Below are 18,185 nucleotides of genomic sequence, written 5' to 3'. Positions count from 1 at the left end.
GCTGATCATTATCATTATTGTTATAACCATAGTAGTATTCAATGATTTAATAACCGGACATTGATAAATTGACTCTTTCTATGTGAAAATAATAATTTTTCATAATGATATATAGCTATTATTATAAATCAAGTTTCTAAAGTCATAAGAGGTAGGCTTTTTGGATTAGGTTTCAATTGGATGTCCGGAGATTCAGTCACCAAGAATTTTTTTTTCTCCAAATCATTCAAATGAAGCATTACTTGGTCAAGGAAAGTGTTATTTTTTTTCAATCTGCATGTAATCTTACATTGATTTCGGAGTATAGAGTAAAATTTTGAATGTATCTTTTTTTTTTTATGATTAAAATTTGAGATAAATAAATTATTTAATCTCAAAATAAAATATGTTGTATTTGATAATTTAAAATAAATAATTATAAGTGATGCATTTAAGATAATTTCAATAAATTATCATCGGTGAAATTTAAACTCAAAATTTTTTTGTTAAAATAAATAAATTTAATCAATTAAATCAATCATTTAATGATAAAATTTTGAATGTATCTAGCCTCTGTGAAACAGTGATTTTAAAATTACAGCAGGGAGTGTGTTTTCAAGCTCGTATGGAAAAGATTGTTACAAAATCTGATAAAACAAATGAAGCTTCAAAAAGAACGAAAACCCATAAGAACGAAAACCCGTAACGGAGATGGCAGACAGGCCAATAAGCAGGTCCAAATACACGTGGTAATTGCCTATTGGATAAGATACCGTGGCAAGGCAACCCTTCTCAATTAATGCTGCGACAAAATAAAAATCGAGAAAATGTAAACAGAGTTTTTCTTCTTCAATTTTTCGTGCTATAAATACCTGATCTCTTTCAGTTGCAACCCATCACGGGGGATTCTCTTTGAAAAATCCGAAACATTTTCTAAGGTAACTTTACTCGAACTAAATCTATTCGGACCCCTTATTTGACTTTCGATCTTCTCAGATCTGCTCCCGAATCCTCACTGTATGTCCTTGATTCTCTTTATTTTAGTTTTTATTTCTTGTTTTCTTATCATTCTTTTCGATGTTTGTTTATTGAGGAATTTCATTTTCCCTGGAAAATGATTTGATGTCTATGTTTTCGTGAGATTATTCGGGATCTGGATTTGCATGTACAAAATTTTTTAGAATGTTTAATTTTTCAAAATTTGATTTACCAGATTTACTTTATGGAGTTGTAGATCTGCTGTTATTTTGGTTGATCTCTGAATAGGTGCGAGTTTGTTTCGGTTTTACTTTTAAGTTTAGCTGATTTGAACGGAACATTTTAAAAAAATCATAATCATGCATCTTTCTGATTAACATAATTTGAAATCACTTTCTTTTTATCTTTTGTTTTGATGTGATATAATCGTTAATGATTAATGGTTGAATGGATGCTAGACGTTATAGTAGTGTTATGGGTAATTAATTTGGATTAGAGCTTATTTAATTATTGTTACTTATTTTAGACTGCATTTGATTAATAGGTCTGCTGCTAAATTGATACTGATTATTATGTAATGAGGATATCAACGGTTTCTTTATAGATTGTTTGATTTTAAAATTTAAATTTTATTTCATTTTTCAAGGCGTCTGTCATATAATCTTTGACTCGTGTTCCGTGCATGTCTCTTCCTGCCCTTGCTATGCAGATATGGCAGAGTATAAGAACGGTTTTTCAGGACTAATGCATGCTTCCTTCTGTCTAAGTAATCATTGTTCTAATTGTAGGAATTGAATGAATGATCTAGAGATTGATATAAAGAGTGATACTGATAATGCGAGGATTCATTAAATATTGGTGTTTTAATTATTTGCTGAAACTTAGGAAAATGTTTCAACTCTTGTAGTAAATTTTTGGGCATTAGCTTTTTCTTGATTTTGACTATCAATGATAGATGTACCGGGGCCTCGTTGATGTCTGTTCATCCCTCTCTTTTCTTTTCCTATTCTGCTCTTAAAGGCATTATATTTTTTGCAACTTCTTTTAACTTACAAACCATTGCCGAATTGTTGGTGTAGTTCAGTTCTGAATAGTCAATATGGGAGGAGGGTTCAGAGTGCTGCATTTGGTTAGACCATTCCTTTCATTTCTGCCTGAGGTTCAAAGTGCTGACAGGAAAATTCCTTTTAGAGAGAAGGTCATCTACACTGTCATCTCCCTCTTCATCTTTCTGGTGTGCAGTCAGCTTCCACTTTATGGAATACATTCTACGACGGGTGCTGATCCATTCTATTGGATGCGTGTTATCCTTGCATCCAACCGTGGAACTGTTATGGAACTTGGGATTACCCCCATTGTGACATCTGGATTAGTGATGCAACTTCTGGCTGGTTCAAAGATCATTGAGGTGGACAACAGTGTTCGTGAGGATCGTGCACTCTTGTAAGTGTTATTCACACTATAATATATTTCAGCATTTTAACATTGTTATTCGCTAATTGATGGAATTGCCTTTTAGTCTAAATGAAAGATTTAACTTTATTTTTTACTATAGTTGGATTAGATAAGCAGCTATTTTTTTTATTACATGCAGCAATATTTATGCTATTGGAGCTTTTTGTGCACTACTGATTCAGTGGTTGCTTGTGATTTAGACCTTATTTTTATGTATCCTTAACGATTTCTATGTGCATGTTATAATCTTTCATGCTTTTGCGTGTGCTTCACAGAAATGGGGCTCAAAAGTTGTTGGGCATCCTGATTGCTGTGGGTGAGGCAGTGGCATATGTACTGTCTGGTATGTATGGCAGTGTCAGTCAGCTTGGTGTTGGTAATGCCATTCTTATTATTATTCAACTTTGCTTTGCTGGAATCATTGTGATCTGCCTGGATGAACTTCTCCAGAAGGGATATGGTTTGGGCTCTGGGATCTCCCTTTTCATAGCCACCAATATCTGGTATGTTGTCACATTGTTTTCCATTTTTGACTCAACTCAAATGTATTCCAGTACGTGGATATCCTAAATACTATTTTAATTGTTCAGTGAAAACATAATCTGGAAAGCATTTAGCCCTACAACTATCAATAGTGGTCGGGGTGCTGAATTTGAAGGTGCCGTCATTGCTATGTTCCATCTAATGATAACTAGGACGGACAAAGTTCGAGCACTTCGCGAGGCTTTCTATCGGCAGAATCTTCCAAATGTTACAAACTTACTTGCTACAGTATTGATCTTCCTTATTGTCATCTACTTCCAAGGTTTTCGGGTTGTTTTGCCTGTAAGATCAAAGAATGCACGTGGACAACAAGGTTCATATCCCATTAAGCTATTCTACACCTCCAACATGCCTATCATCCTGCAATCAGCACTTGTTTCAAATCTTTATTTCATCTCCCAGGTACCCCCTTTACTCTATGGTAAATATGGAAAGGCTTCATTGTACTCTTAGTGTTGCACTCCTATAACGCTGTTTATTTTTGTGCAGTTGCTGTACAGGAGGTACAGTGGTAATTTCTTTGTAAATCTGTTGGGCAAGTGGAAGGAGTCTGAATATTCAGGTGGTCAGTTTATCCCTGTTGGTGGTCTAGCATACTATGTTACTCCACCTGCAAGGTTAGAATTGATCTTGTTTGTCTTCCATCTTCTTTTTATGGTTGATTGCACCAATGTATCACACTCCGAATGCATGATTTTCGTTTTTTTTTTTGGCTATTTGTTCTTCATCTGTGCTGATGCCTGGTTTTGTCTGAGTATTACTGCAGCTTGGCAGACATGGCAGCAAATCCCTTCCATGCTCTGTTTTATCTGGTGTTCATGCTTTCAGCCTGTGCCTTGTTTTCAAAAACTTGGATTGAAGTTTCTGGTTCTTCTGCCAAGGATGTGGCTAAGCAGCTCAAGGTAACCTTTTATGATAAGTTTTGTTATCTCATCCATCTGTTTTGTATGTTGTCCTTTACCATTAGGCATTACCATAGATTTTTGTTAGTAAAAATTGGCATTTCCAGTCTTCTAACAGGAAAGCTCTAGAAGTGCGGATTCCTTTAGTCTTGTTTGTTTGCAGCATTACCATAGATTTTCATTAGTAAAAATTGGCATTTTCAGTCTTCTGTCGGGAAAGCTCTAAGAGTGCCTATTCCTTTAGTCTTATTTGTTTGCTTAATGCATGAAGTTTAAATTTTGTGGATCCATGTGTTCTCCTAGTTTTTGGCTAATATGTGATTGAATGATGTCAATGCTTTTGTTCCTTTAATATACATTCCCTTGTTAACTATTTTAAAGTTTTTTGGCTGGATGTATTTTTGACTTCTCCATGTTTTGTGTTTTCTTTGCAGGAACAACAAATGGTGATGCCTGGGCATAGAGATTCAAATCTGCAGAAAGAACTGAACCGCTACATACCAACTGCTGCTGCATTTGGTGGAATGTGCATCGGTGCATTAACCGTCTTAGCCGATTTCATGGGAGCAATTGGTTCAGGGACGGGAATATTGCTTGCCGTAACAATCATATATCAGTACTTTGAAACTTTTGAGAAGGAGAGAGCCAGTGAACTGGGCTTCTTCGGCCTCTAAGCCCTAGGTCCATAGAAGATGTTAGGTGGTGCTGTAGAGAGTCATGGCAATTTTGATGATTAAATTCAAAAGATGCAAGTAGGTTCCACCTTTGTTAACACTCCATGGACAGATATTATGGTCAAGATTCTAGTCTTTTGTTTTAGCCCTTTATTTATTTGTTTTTACCATAAATTGTGAAAGTTAGCAAGCACGCAGAGGCAGAGAAACAGAGTTTTCCATTTCAGAATGCAAATGCAATGCGAAACCTTGATTTTATTTTCCTATTTTTCGTATGATTCACAAAGGGGCATAACCTTGAATTCTAGATGCCTGCTTCTTAACCCTTTTAGGCGCATTACGGTGCTCTGTCTCTTTATTTTTTCATAAAATTTTAAGATAAGGTTTCTTCATACCCAGGTCAGATTGTAGGTTTCAGAGATGATTTACAAATTATTCATTATGAAATATGATTGGCAGTAACTCGAATTTAAACTTTATAAATGAAGTATTGGAAGTTAATTTAACCAACTCTGTAGGCGATGCTCTGTCTTTGCAAAAGAACATATGAGACAATAACAAGACATGATCTGGATTTAAAACATAATTACTTAAGCAAAGACGATGATACAAAAAGCAAAATACTTAAACAAAGATGATAATACAAAAATGAGGGTTTCATTTCATAGCTGGTGAAGCACTAGACTAGAGACTCTGACCTTGAAGTGATTTTTTTCTCCTAAAAATCCATTTAACTTAAAAAAAAAAAATCACAGATTGTACCTAATAAGATGTAGTAATCAGAATTTCGAACATTGGAGAAGTTAGGTCTGAACAACAAATAGCAAATGGTTATAACGTGTGGGTGATTACATAAAAGCACATGAATTTCCATATCTTTTGTCCAATAAAGAGACATGAAGCCGCCCAATGGGCCCCCTATTTTTGAAGAAATAGGGTTTCACCTCTTTCATGAATAGACCTTTATGCTTGCCAAGGCTGAAAAGCTGATGGTACCCACTGGGAACAGTACCAGCAGCAGCCGAAATAAATGCTCCCTTATTCAAAGTTTGTCCTTGATAACCTGCATTTCAGGTAGGACTCGTCACTTCAAGATTATAAAAAAAATATACACACTCTATTTAAATTCCCTCTCGGTCCTAGCCAGCTAGGAATGCTTTGCCTTTCGGATTCTACGTGAGTTATCCGTCCTACACTTTCTGGTGGAAAAGGAAGAGTTGGGTTGAGGTTGGTTGGCAAGTTGGTACTTGGCATGGTCATGGTTAATTTTTCTCCATTTGCTAAAACGAAAAGGTGGAAAAGTAAAGATCTGGTATAATATGATAGGATTAAGTGGTAAAAAAATATTTTTTAATTCAAATTTGTTGTGAAATTTAAAAAATAATTTTTTTATAAATTTATGATGTAAATAAATTTGTTTGGATTGATTTAAAAAGAGAACGAATGTACTAACCAAAATTAAAAAACTCTTTGCCACTTAAAAAAAAAATCTGGTTTAGAAACAAATGGGATGGGAGATGGATGCTACATTTTCAAGCAAGGTTCTTTATTGTAAGAAGATAAGAGCTGTAAGCCAAAATTAACATAATAAAATGATAATCCTGGCTAGTGATAAAATTAAATGAAATATAAAAGACAAAGATAAGTTAGACTCTTGGTCTTGGCCTTATACCCCAACATCAGTACATACTTATAAAAGACGTCTAGTTGGCATATTTTAGAATCAAATGTATCCAAACCAAACTCTATTCGATTCTTTTCTAAAAATTTGATGACTGATTTTTTTATTGTTTTATATATTGCTTCTCGTTCGTCTCATTTTCCTACGTACTCAATTGTCATTATGCTTTCTTCCTCTTTAATTGTATAACAGTTCGTATATATTTTATATGTTGTTGCTTTTTATTTATATACAATGATAATATCCGAGTTATGATTTTTTAAAATTATTATTATTGTAATATAAATTTAAAAAAATAAATTACAAATATTAAATATTAAATTTATTTAATATTATTTTTTATAAAAAAATTATATGAATTAATTGAATTAAATCATTATTTAATAATACTTAGCGTTTCACTCGCATTAAACAAACAATTCCTGGTGGTTGATCTATGCATATGCTTCCTATATAAAATTATTAATAATATTTAAATTCAAGCTCTTATTTAAAGAAATCGTCGACTCGCAAAAGTTGAATCTTCAGTTTAATGTTTTAATGTTTGCATGCGATCGATAAGTGATTGTTTATTCTTGACTGAGTGCATGTGTCATGGTTTGTCGGGAGGATCAGGCCCAGTGATTCTCACCGAGACAGGGAGTGGCTCTAAAACAAGATCAAGTCAGAAAACAAGGGAGACTAGACCTAGAGGCACAATGAAAGTCCTAGGGGCAGGACCATGACTCGGAATGAGTGCGCGGGCGCTAAAACGAGCTCAGGAAGCTTAGGCTAGAGGATTCGGTTCGGTAGCTTTCAGACAGATCCAGGGACGAGCGCAAGATTAAGCCCAGGTACGGACAGAGCTGAACCAGGTGTGGGCTCAGGGAAGGCCCCGCGCAGGTACTACTGAAAAAAGATCCAAATTGATTCAAACTCCTTTCTAATAGAGTTCATGTAAAATTAGAACTTTCCAATTGTAATCCTTTGTAATATTTTGTATATATTGGACTTTTGTGATCCTAAAATAGGAATTATCTCAACCATTGATTTAAGAGGATCTTAGCTACAAATAAGAGGTGCCCTTACTCTCATTTCACACATCACAAGTTGAGTAATACAAGTTTATTTTTGTCTATTTCTGTTATTTTCTTTAGCTTTTCATCAAACAGTTTATGAGCAGTTTTGTCTAGCAGCAATTTGGGGTGATTGGTCCTGGTGGTTTGATTATTTATGAAAGTTGACCTAAAACATTGAATGAATTCATTTTCAAGTCTTAAAATTGTATGAATTGAAGCTCGAATCTCGACTTGTAATAAATATTTATATCTAAACCATGAAAATGATTACTGTTTTTCATGATGTGTCCAAGAACACAAGCAACATTATTGTTTTTCTCATATGTAAATTAAAGACTAACTATAATGTCTCAAGCTTTGCATCACAGCATGTGTTTTGAGGGTCCCAATTAGATAAATAAATTCAAGTTGTAGACAAATCCCTTGATGAAGCCTCAAATCAATTCTTCTCTAGCTATCTGTATTTTATCAATGTCATAATTTGCTATGAGCAATTATTACTTCTAAGTCAACCAATGTCGCGCTTAATTGTACACGACACACATGAAATGCCAGACCATTTAAGAAAGGAAATTATAATTTCCTGTCCACTGCAGTTAATTATTATGACTTGTCTTGTAGTAATAATTAATAATTTGTCTAAATATGCTATTCCTAAGAAAATTTCATATATGTGTATATATATATATATTTCACTAAGTAATTAGATAGAATTTGAATTTTTTAAAAATATTGGAGAATGTTAAAATTAAAATTTTAATGTTTTACTAACATATGAACATTTGTATCAATCATAAGTGTATGTGTCAATTTTTTAAAGGGTTAGACTTGTTTACGAGAGTTGACAGAAGTGATAAAGGACTATTTAAGTTCGAATTTTTTTACGATTTTTCATTGGAAGATTATTTATAAATCTAAAAAATTTACAAATAAAAATCTAATGAATTTATAAATCTTAATTTGGTTGAAGGATTATTTTGACTTTGAAAATAAGATAATTTCTCTAATCTTTAGCTTTTTTTTTTTTAAAAAAAGCCAGACTCATTTTTTTTCAAAAATTGAGAAAATAAGCTGTCGCATTTAGATATATAATATATATCATATGATTATACGCTTATGGTTACGTACATTGTAGTGGATATCTTCTTTCAACATGGTAAGCCAATGGAGGAGGGGACAGCAGGCAGCAAATCCAAACCTGCATAGTGGATTATATATAGTATCTGAGGTTGAGGGAGGGAGTCTTTCTTTCTTTCTTCCATCTTCTCAGTTCAGCTGGGGACCCACCAACAACACATGCACTCTTCGACTTTTTGATTTTTGTTCAATGCCCAAAGAACAAAGCTGACTGACTGCTGAATGTTTGATGCCTACATAGTAAAGGAATGCCTCAACAGTACCTCCATTTTTGCCCAATGCCTCAAAAGTCGTGGGCTCCATCAGCCATTAACAATCATCATCTCTTCTACTATTACTACATTTACTAAATTATAAAAATAAAAATTTTAAAATGTAGGTTTTTAAAGATTTAATCTAACATTGTCACTGTTTTGAAGAGGATTAAGGTTCAAGATTCCTACAGAATGATTTTCCATTGTTTTATAAGCTTGTCAGTTCTTAAAATCAAAGAATCCAAGATGTGGCTAACCAAAAAAAAAGAATCCAAGATGTGTTTAAATGAAATGTAAATGGAAATGATTACCACTATGCAATGTACTGGCTTTTGTTGAAAGATGAAAATGAAAACTATAGTTTCCTGATCCCATTTTAACTATACGTAGGAGCAAAAGAAAGAAAAATCTATGGCCTGTGCATCTTTTTCTTTTTTTCCCGCGCTGTAAATCCTACTTTTTCGTTTCTGTCAAGCCAACCGCTCTCTCCGGCTTCAATCTGATAGTCAAATCTGTGCTCTTGGTTGCTTTTTTAACATATCACATTCACTTTCTTTTCTCCAAATTCCTTTGTTTTTTGGGAGGGTCACAATAACCCAAAATCTTTCTGCTTTTTTTTTTTTTCATGTTCCAAACCACATTCACTCCCTTCAATTCGTTCTAATTTCATCTCCCCAAAATGGAAACAGTCAAACCCACATCAACTTTCAGCAGCAACCATAAGAGCATGCTAGCAAGAACCTTTCAAAAGGTCATCAACCTACGAACTGCAACAAAAGTTGCTTCAAGCAATGGGATTGGAATCTGTGTTCTCACATCCCAACTTAAATTCCCACAAGATGATTCAACCCCAGATCTCAAAACTTCTTCACATGCAGACAAACATGGGGACTACAAGGTTAAGCAAAAAGCAGTTTTGGAAGCTCTGATTGCCAAGGTTTTTGCTAGTGTTACTTCTATCAAAGCTGCTTATGCTGAGCTACAAATGGCTCAACATCCTTACAACAGTGATGCTATTCATGCTGCTGACCAAGCTATTGTGGAAGAACTTAGAGCTCTTTCAGAGCTAAAGCGCAAGTTTTTAAAGAAAGAGCTTGATCTTTCACCTCAAGTTACTCTGATGCTTGCGGAGATTCAGGAACAGCAAAGCTTGATGCGAACTTACGAGATCACAATCAAGAAGTTGGAATCCGATGTTGAAGAAAAATGTTCAGACATTGCTTTACTTCACAAGCAGTTTGAAGATTGCAATGCTTTTAACAAGTCCTTAGAAAAGAAACTAAACGCCAGTGGGCCTTTGTCAATGTTTGATAATATCCAGTTTACAACGTTGAATCCAAGTCACTTTCTGCAAGTTTTACACTGTACTTTGAGATCTGTTCGCAGTTTTGTGAAAATGATGATCAAGGAAATGGAGTTATCCAAGTGGGATCTTGATGCAGCTGCTACAACCATTGAACCTGGAAGCGTTTTTGCAAAACAGAGCCACAGGTGCTTTGCATTTGAATCTTTTGTGTGTAAAAGAATGTTAGAAGGCTTCAATTCCCATGATTTTGGGCTCACAAAAGATTCTGCCTCAAAAAAACTGGACCGTGAGCATTATTTCAACAAATTCAAGAACCTGAAATCTGCTCACCCAAAATCCTTCTTAATTCAAAACTCAAACTCTTCTTTTGCTAAATTCACCAGAACCAAGTATCTCAACCTTGTCCATGCCAAAATGGAATGTTCATTTTTTGGAAACTTGAACCAAAGGAAGCTAGTTACCTCCGGTGGGTTCCCGGATACAGCTTTTTTCACAGCTTTTGCAGAGATGGCTAGGCGCTTTTGGTTCTTGCATTGCTTGGGATTCTCAATGCATGAACAAGTTTCGGTCTTCCAGGTAAAGAAAGATTGTAGATTCTCTGAGGTTTACATGGAAAATGTGAGTGAAGAATCACCTTTTTCCGGTGAAATCAACGATGCAAATATTGATACTAGAGTCAGTTTCACGGTGGTTCCAGGGTTCAAGATTGGTAAAACTGTGATACAAAGCCAAGTTTATTTATCACCAGTGATTACTCCTCCGGTGAGTCATTGATCTTTTTTTTTAATACTAAATGTACATGTAATGGTGTTATCCACGCTTTTGTTGGTTACACGCGCCGCTAGATGTAAGGTTGGGGGGGTGAGGGAGCTGACTGCTATTTTCAAGTGGGGTTTGTGGTTTTCACTTTTAAGTTCAGTTTCCACTTGAGAAGTGCAGTTATCTCCCATGTTGTGGAAAGACAAAGCAGCGCGTGGTGGTGGCGAGTGGTTTTGGTCTGCGGATTAAAACTAGGTGGTAGCAACAGCATCTGGAGCCACAGCCCAAAGTGGCACAAGGAGAAAGTGAAGGTGCAGCTTGGTTATGGGGGAGTAGTGTTTTTCCTTTTAATTTAAAAAATTTAGTTTTATGATAGAGAAAGAGAAAATGTTATGGAAAGGAAAAAAAAAAAAAAAACTTCTGTGTTAATATATATATATATATAATATAGTAGTAGTAGTGTAAATCAATTTTGTAATGTTAATATGTCCAGAAAGTCAGAAAAATATTTTTAAAGCAAATATGAAACTATGATTACCTTTGCTGTGATGCATGAACAATCCCTTTTTATGTTCAATGTATCAGCTTATTCATGTTCCTAAGATTGGGAAATGACAGTTTTCCTAGTTAGTAGGGAAAAGCCTTTTGGTTCTTTACTGTGTCAATCCTGATTAAGGCAAAATTTCTCATCAAGTCTTTTTTTTTTGTTTTTCTTCGAATGAACAAAATAGTGGTGCTCTATTTTCAGCAATTGGGTTAGTCATAGAATGCCATATTGTCTTAGGAAAGTGGGCTAAGGCCGTATTTTCAAAATCTGAGCAAAGGGTTCACGGGAGTTGCTATGAAAAATTTGCCTGATTCTGATGTAACGTTCAGCTATGGTTTGTGTGCAACCTGGCATGAACCAGAGATAACTATAGTACAATAATTGCTTGCAGGAGTGAATTATTAGGAGTAAAGCTCATATTCAATTAACAAGCCATATATTTAAAGCATCCGATGAGAAGATTTGTTTCTAAATTCCATGGAACTGTAAGCGATGTGATAACGAGGATCCAAGGGGGAAAAAAATAAAACAGTGCAGCACATGAGAAAAGGTTTAAACGGTTTTAGATTGCATCTTAAATGCAGTGGGCCAATGTCGACAATTCTGGCTTGGTTGTAATCAAGAAATAAAATGCTCCAATAAGAAACAAATTAAAATGTTGGCACTTATAGTTAGTTTTCGGCTGGCATTCATGAGACCAAACTGCCAAGCTCTTTGGCAGTTTCCGTGTAGTTCCTAATCTCCATTCGAGATTTGAACCTGCAGGAAACAATGGCTGTAGAGTTCTAGTCACTGCCCAATACGGCCATACATAAGCAACATGCAGTAGATAAAGGCCTCAATGTTAAAAACCTCCATAAAGGCTTGAAAGCTTTGAGCCTTGTGATCCAACGACTAGTTTGACCTTTGGGTGCATCAAACATTACATCCTGCATTAGATAGCCTCAATGTTAAAAACCTCTATAATGGCCTGAAAGCCTTGACCCTTGTGACCCAACGACTAGTTTTGGCCTTTAGGTGCATCAAACATCACATCGCTGACCGAACTAATGTTTGCCTCATGTCACTATTTGCCCATTTTATCAAAGGTTTTGGCAGCTTTAGCAACCCTACCTAATATTCAAGAACCAAACACATTTTTTTTTTACAAAGAACGAGAAAAGGACGTTTCGAAATGATCTTTATGTCTTCTTTAAATACACCTTGACCATTAGATGAAAGAGTTGAAAGATCCAATGACTTCACATGACCTCTTTTTGGCGTTATATTTTGGATTAAACGATTTAAGCTCAGTTATAGCGTTCACTTTAGATTTCAATTCATATTTTAATTGAACAATAAGTCTTTGATTTATCAGTAATCAAGTTAGTAGGAACGCCCACCACATGAAATTCGTTTTTATAACAAAAAGTAGATTTTTCCAGCCATTGTCCAACAGTTTCCAATTGAATGTAAGCATACAAAAACTAGTTGCAATATTTTCTATAAAATTTACAGATTCAATAACGGAAAAGAAATGGATCCAATGGAAAGAAAGAAAAAAAAAAAGGTGAAACAATGACATTCGAATATGTTCATTCAACAGGATGACTTTTCAACCGACACCAGCTGCTAGTGTTATCACCACCAGATGAAGTTGATCCTTGCGAAAATAATGATATTCTTATCTGGCTGTACTGCAATAAATTGAATACACACCATCATATATGTGAAGGATGTTATGTTCATGCAGGTGATGGTAAGAGTTATTTGATAGATTTCTTTCAATTCCAAGTCGGTCTCCATGAATCAACCGGCAGGTCCTCTTTAACCCTTCCTTTACAGAGTTCATGTGAAAAAAATTCTCCACATCTACGTCTCAATGACCAAATAACCAGACAGGAGGCCACAAAATGTCCTTTTCAACAGACAACTTCCAAACCAAGCAGAAAATGATATCTACCTTCACAACAGGTCAGGCATGGCATTCTTCTCAACTAGCCAAAAGGATAACAGGCCCAAATTTTGATATAAAGACATGGAAGATATTTCAAAGGGAGCCTTCTGATCCAGTATCTGTGAAGAATTCAGGGTCTGACGCTCCTGCAAGAGCTTCGAGCATGTTTACAACCTCAGTTGGGTCATCCAAATAATACTTGGCTTTGCTAGGTTTCTGACAGACTGTGCAGGCAAAAACAGACGTATTAGAGGAGAGGACACCACTGGAAATTGCACTACTGATTATCTCAAACATCTCCTCATCAGATCTGTCATCGCCAATGCAGAGAACAAAATCAGCCGACCTTCCACTCTCAGCCATGGATGTGAAGACCTTTTCAGCAACCAAACCTTTACTGACTCCCTAAAAGCAACGTTAAAAGTTTGATTAACATCATGCATTCATCCGATCAACAAAACCAATGTCATTAAATCACAAATAACCAACTAAATAACCCCCCCACCCCAAAACTGATTCCATTATATTCACGAGTTACATAAGAACAAGATTTACTTATTTCTATTTTAGGCTTTTCTTGTCCTTATTGGAAAAAATGTACAATTTTCTCTTATTCTAAGATACTGCCATCCAAGTAGCCTAAGAAATAACTAATTTACTACCTAAGCTCAAGAGTAAGGCAAAGTAATCTGTTATATTTCCATCAAAAGAGTAACCTGTAAAACAATATTCAAGCTAGTATTTTCATAATCATTAAGCATACTTCAAAATATTAGAATCACAAATAAAGGAATTGAAAAAAATAGTTTTGCCACATGTCAACCAATTTTAATGTATTAACTAGAAGAAAATTAACTAGAAGAAAATGATCAGAAACTGCAAGAAAGACAAGACATTGCATTCATAAAGTTAGAAAATCTAAACCAAAGTTAACGTAGATACCTGTGGTTTCACTTCAACGATAAACTGGCCACTTTTCACTGCCACTGGTTCATTCGCTAATACACTCTCAAGATGCTCTAACATCTCCTTCGCCTGGCTAGATCCAAAAACTAGGTCTGCATCTCGATGGTGCCAGACCAAGGCACTCTCCTTGTATTCAATAGAGGAGCCATCAGTGGCCTCTGTATACAATTTCATAACAGGCTCAGCTATTTCCTTCCACCCAAATTCACTATTCTGCCCACAAACTTCCCAACTGTCTTTACCAGACCACCTGAAACACAGACAACTTCAAAGTAAGTGCACCTACTAAAGAAGCACTAAAATGGGAGGAAAAAAAAAAAGAAGAAGAAAAAGAAAGTAAACAGCATACCTCATGAAATAACCATGTTCAGCTGCAATTCCAAGTTTTTTACATGGTGAAAACCACTTGCCTAAACTTTCTCTTCCTCTTCCACTTACAACAAAGACTGTATTCTTGATATCACCAGAGAGTGTGTTTATGATTGAGATAACCTCTGCACTTGGGGTCTTGTTATGTGATGTTTGAGGCATTACTGTTCCATCATAGTCCAATAGTATAGCCCTATTTTTGGACCTTTGATACACAGATAAAATGTGATCAATTGACAACTTTCTGAAGTTAGGATCAAGAGCTACAACTCTGAATCCAAAGCTCAAACCAATTCCCCAACAACGTCTTCTGAAGTGGTCTTTACATGTCCTTTCCATATCCTGGAAGAAGCTTCGAGACCAGAATGCCACATCATGTGAGCTAACATACTTATAATGCTTCTCATGGCGCAATTGCTGCTCAGCATCAGCCATAGAGATTGCCTCATTCATTGCCTCGGCAGTTGCTTCAATATTCCAAGGATTTACCCGAATTGCGCCACTGAGTGAAGGAGAGCAACCAATGAACTCTGATACCACTAGCATGCTCTTCTTGGGCCCATTTGATTCTGAGGAAGACTCTGATTCAGATACTCCTTGCCGGCACACAATGTACTCGTAAGGAGTAAGATTCATCCCATCCCTCACAGCTGTGACTACAACGCACTCAGCCATAGTGTAGTATGCCAACCTTTCACTGAGGGATATTGGCCTATCAATGAAGATAACAGGTTCATATCCAGGTTGTCCAAAAGTCTCATTGATTCTCTTGCAGCTGGCCTGTATTTCAGCCTGTATCTCCTCAAGATCTTTTCCTCTTCCCCTAGCTGGGTTTGTGATCTGTACCAGAACTGCTCTTCCCTGCCACTTCGGGTGCTGTTTCAGCATCTGCTCCATTGCCAACAGCTTCAAGTTAACACCTTTAAAGACATCCATGTCATCAACACCAAGCAATACAGTCTTTCCTTCAAACTGTTGTTTAAGCTCTCCTACTCTCCACTCCCTATCAGCAAGTCTCAATACAGACTCGATCTGCGCCATGTGGATCCCAACAGGCATGATCTTTATCCCAATTGTCCTTCCATAGTACTCCAGTCCAATATAACCCCTCTTTGACTGATACTCTAAACCTAACATTCGACTACAACAAGACAGAAAATGCCGAGCATAATCAAAAGTATGAAAACCAATGAGGTCTGAATTCAAGAGTGCCTTGAGGATCTCTTCCCTCACAGGCAAAGTCCTATATATCTCAGATGAAGGGAATGGACTATGTAGAAAAAACCCCATTCTCAATCTAATAAACCTCCTTCTCAAGAATGTAGGCAGCACCATCAAATGATAGTCATGGATCCAAACATAATCATCTTCTGGGTTTATAACCTCAATCACCCTTTGAGAAAAAATCTTATTTGCAGCAACATAGGCCTCCCACAAAGACCTATCAAACCTGCCTCCATGATTTGCTGAAAATGGAAGCATATAATGGAAAAGCGGCCACAGATGCTGTTTACAGAAACCATGATAGAACTTTGTCAAAATGTCAGGTGGCAGAAATGCAGGGACACACTTAAACCTATCCAACAAAAGCTGTGAAACGTCATCCTGTTCATTGGGATCAACATCAACTTTTAAAGAACCAACATACAAAACCTCCATTTCTTCAGGCAAACCATCTTTTAATTGTAATAACAACGAATCATCATCCCAACTAAAACTCCACCCTTTATTATCAGGTCTACGCTTAGCTTTAACTGGGAGTTGATTAGCTACAATAATAATTCTGTCCTGAATAACCGAGGACGGTACATCAGAGGTCACACTATTAGCCTGATCATCATCAAGCTCTGAAATAACCCCGGGAACGGTCATTACCCGTGGCAGCCGTTTCTTTTCACGAGTTTGACCCATTACCGGGAAATTACCAGACGCTAGATCTAAAAGATTAGTATACGACCTTGACATCATCTTTAACCCTCTTTTTTGTTATTACCCTCAACAAGAATCAATCACAAAGATCTCAAAACTACAAACAAGATCCCTCAAGATTTTCGTTTCTCTTCCAAAAATACTCTTTTAATTTGGCACGATCTGCATTGATTTAAAAAAAGGCATCACCTTTACATGAAAAATAAACAAGAATCACATAAAACAAAATAAACCCATGAATAACTTAGATCCCAAATAGGAAAAAAAAAACTAAAAATACCAAAATGAATATTATATCAGAATTCAATCAAAAGTAAACTAAAAAGGCAAAAAAAAAAATAATTTTTGAACCAGATGAATCCAAAATAATGGAGTAAATGAAAAATTAAACTTTGAAACAAACTTTACCCTTCAAAGCACAGAGTTTGTGTCTTCAATGGGAACCCTTTGGATCCAACTATCAAAATTTGAAGAAAAAAAGGAAATTCTTTTGCAGGGGTTTCTTTTTGTGAAAGAAGAAATCTAGGGTATGTTTTGAGTTTGTTTTGGTCCTCTCTTTATCTCGAAGAGCCACATTTACAATCCCCTCCTTTTTTTTTTTTTCTTCCTATCGATCCTTTTTCTTTTTGGGTTTGTTACTTTGTTTTTCCTTTTTCTCTCTTGCAATTTGCAAATGTGGGTGTTATTGTAATGCCGTTTGCCCATATGTGAAAAGGCGGCGTGATGCCGCCATGGAGCCTTAGCCGTTCGATTTCACGCAAATTGATCCTAGCCGTTCTTTAAAGATTAACTGGTTGAGCAAGTTGCAGGTGAACCCCAAAATAGGTGTCGCGGGTCCCTTTCATTCCAAAATTCCATTCTCCATTTTTATCCCAAGTTGTATATCACAAAATTTGGCCCAGTTTCATAGCATTAGGTATAAGTGAAATTAATTTTGATAAAATTAAAATTAATAATAAAAATATTATGATTAAAAAAACTTTATAAAAACTTTATATTTTTTATTAAAATTAATATTTAAATTTAATTATATCATACTGAAAATGGATAAAATTTAAATCTTTAATTAATTATGAGATTGATTTTTTTAATAAATAAAATCTAAAAATATTAATAAAATACACTCCAAATTTTGGAATATAAAAAAGCTAGAAGATAAGATCGGCCAGTAGGCTACCCAGAATGCCAGCTGGCATTGTTGAGTTTTTCCTTTCACGCGCACTAACTCCCTTCTATCGACGCAGGCTCCAACGTGGCAGCTAATAAAATCGCCACGTGGTTCATTTGATGTGAACCCGTATCCCCACGCGTCATCTTCAAAAAAAAGGCAAAGAAGGCCTCACCTGTTCGCAGGGATGGCCTAAACTCTTTACGCCTAACCACTCCTTTCTTCAACACGTAATAAACGTCTCGATCTTTTTTCCTACGTGTCACTGATTCATTGAAAGGGACTTGGATAGCTCTCCGTGGATATACCCAGGTGGGGATATCCCGTTTCCGCTTCCCCTGTTCAAGACGTCTCCACGTGGCGAACAGAAGTTTTTTTCCGGATAAGATAGAGTAGGTGATGACGAGGACCTGGAGGAAAATTACGTCATCCGTGAAATCACATGGATGAGGTGGCAAAACACGGTTGGAGGAGCTGTTCCTCGGTTTAACCCTTGGTTTGGTTTTGTGCATTGATTCGAGGAACCTGTGGTTGGCAGGGTTTT

At 35.9% G+C, this 18,185-nt stretch overlaps 3 protein-coding genes across 8 annotated transcripts; 2 read left to right on the top strand and 1 right to left on the bottom strand.

The window, feature by feature from the left end:
- Positions 1 to 874: 874 nt before the first annotated feature.
- LOC111280516 (uncharacterized) lies at positions 875 to 4,797 on the top strand. 5 transcript variants are annotated; one of them, XM_089757511.1, is made up of 7 exons: positions 875 to 917; positions 2,042 to 2,400; positions 2,688 to 2,915; positions 3,003 to 3,357; positions 3,445 to 3,572; positions 3,722 to 3,857; positions 4,292 to 4,797. In XM_089757511.1, exons 2-7 carry the CDS (start codon positions 2,057 to 2,059, stop codon positions 4,529 to 4,531), a joined length of 1,431 nt encoding a protein of 476 aa, XP_089613637.1. In that variant the 5' UTR covers positions 875 to 917; positions 2,042 to 2,056; the 3' UTR covers positions 4,532 to 4,797. The 5 variants fall into 5 exon arrangements, with proteins under 5 accessions (XP_089613637.1, XP_089613638.1, XP_022723724.1 ...); XM_089757512.1 differs by having other exon boundaries at positions 2,037 to 2,400; XM_022867989.2 differs by having other exon boundaries at positions 875 to 996.
- Positions 4,798 to 9,045: 4,248 nt separating this feature from the next.
- On the top strand, positions 9,046 to 11,116 carry LOC111281384 (protein GRAVITROPIC IN THE LIGHT 1-like). The gene has a single exon (XM_022869128.2). It carries the CDS (start codon positions 9,341 to 9,343, stop codon positions 10,739 to 10,741), a length of 1,401 nt encoding a protein of 466 aa, XP_022724863.2. The 5' UTR covers positions 9,046 to 9,340; the 3' UTR covers positions 10,742 to 11,116.
- A 1,522-nt stretch (positions 11,117 to 12,638) lies between these two features.
- LOC111281383 (putative alpha,alpha-trehalose-phosphate synthase [UDP-forming] 7) lies at positions 12,639 to 17,150 on the bottom strand. 2 transcript variants are annotated; one of them, XM_022869125.2, is made up of 4 exons: positions 16,882 to 17,150; positions 14,525 to 16,635; positions 14,152 to 14,425; positions 12,639 to 13,614 (listed from the first exon to the last, which is right to left on the bottom strand). In XM_022869125.2, exons 2-4 carry the CDS (start codon positions 16,510 to 16,512, stop codon positions 13,303 to 13,305), a joined length of 2,574 nt encoding a protein of 857 aa, XP_022724860.1. In that variant the 5' UTR covers positions 16,513 to 16,635; positions 16,882 to 17,150; the 3' UTR covers positions 12,639 to 13,302. The 2 variants fall into 2 exon arrangements, with proteins under 2 accessions (XP_022724860.1, XP_022724861.1); XM_022869126.2 differs by having other exon boundaries at positions 14,525 to 16,050.
- Positions 17,151 to 18,185: the final 1,035 nt, after the last annotated feature.

This window comes from Durio zibethinus, chromosome 28 (assembly GCF_047325235.1).
Source record: "Durio zibethinus cultivar Kanyao isolate XHJ-2024 chromosome 28, ASM4732523v1, whole genome shotgun sequence".
NCBI classification, from domain to species: Eukaryota; Viridiplantae; Streptophyta; class Magnoliopsida; order Malvales; family Malvaceae; genus Durio; species Durio zibethinus.
Note: the sequence above shows the minus strand (reverse complement) of the source record. Positions and strands in the feature narration are given on the sequence as shown.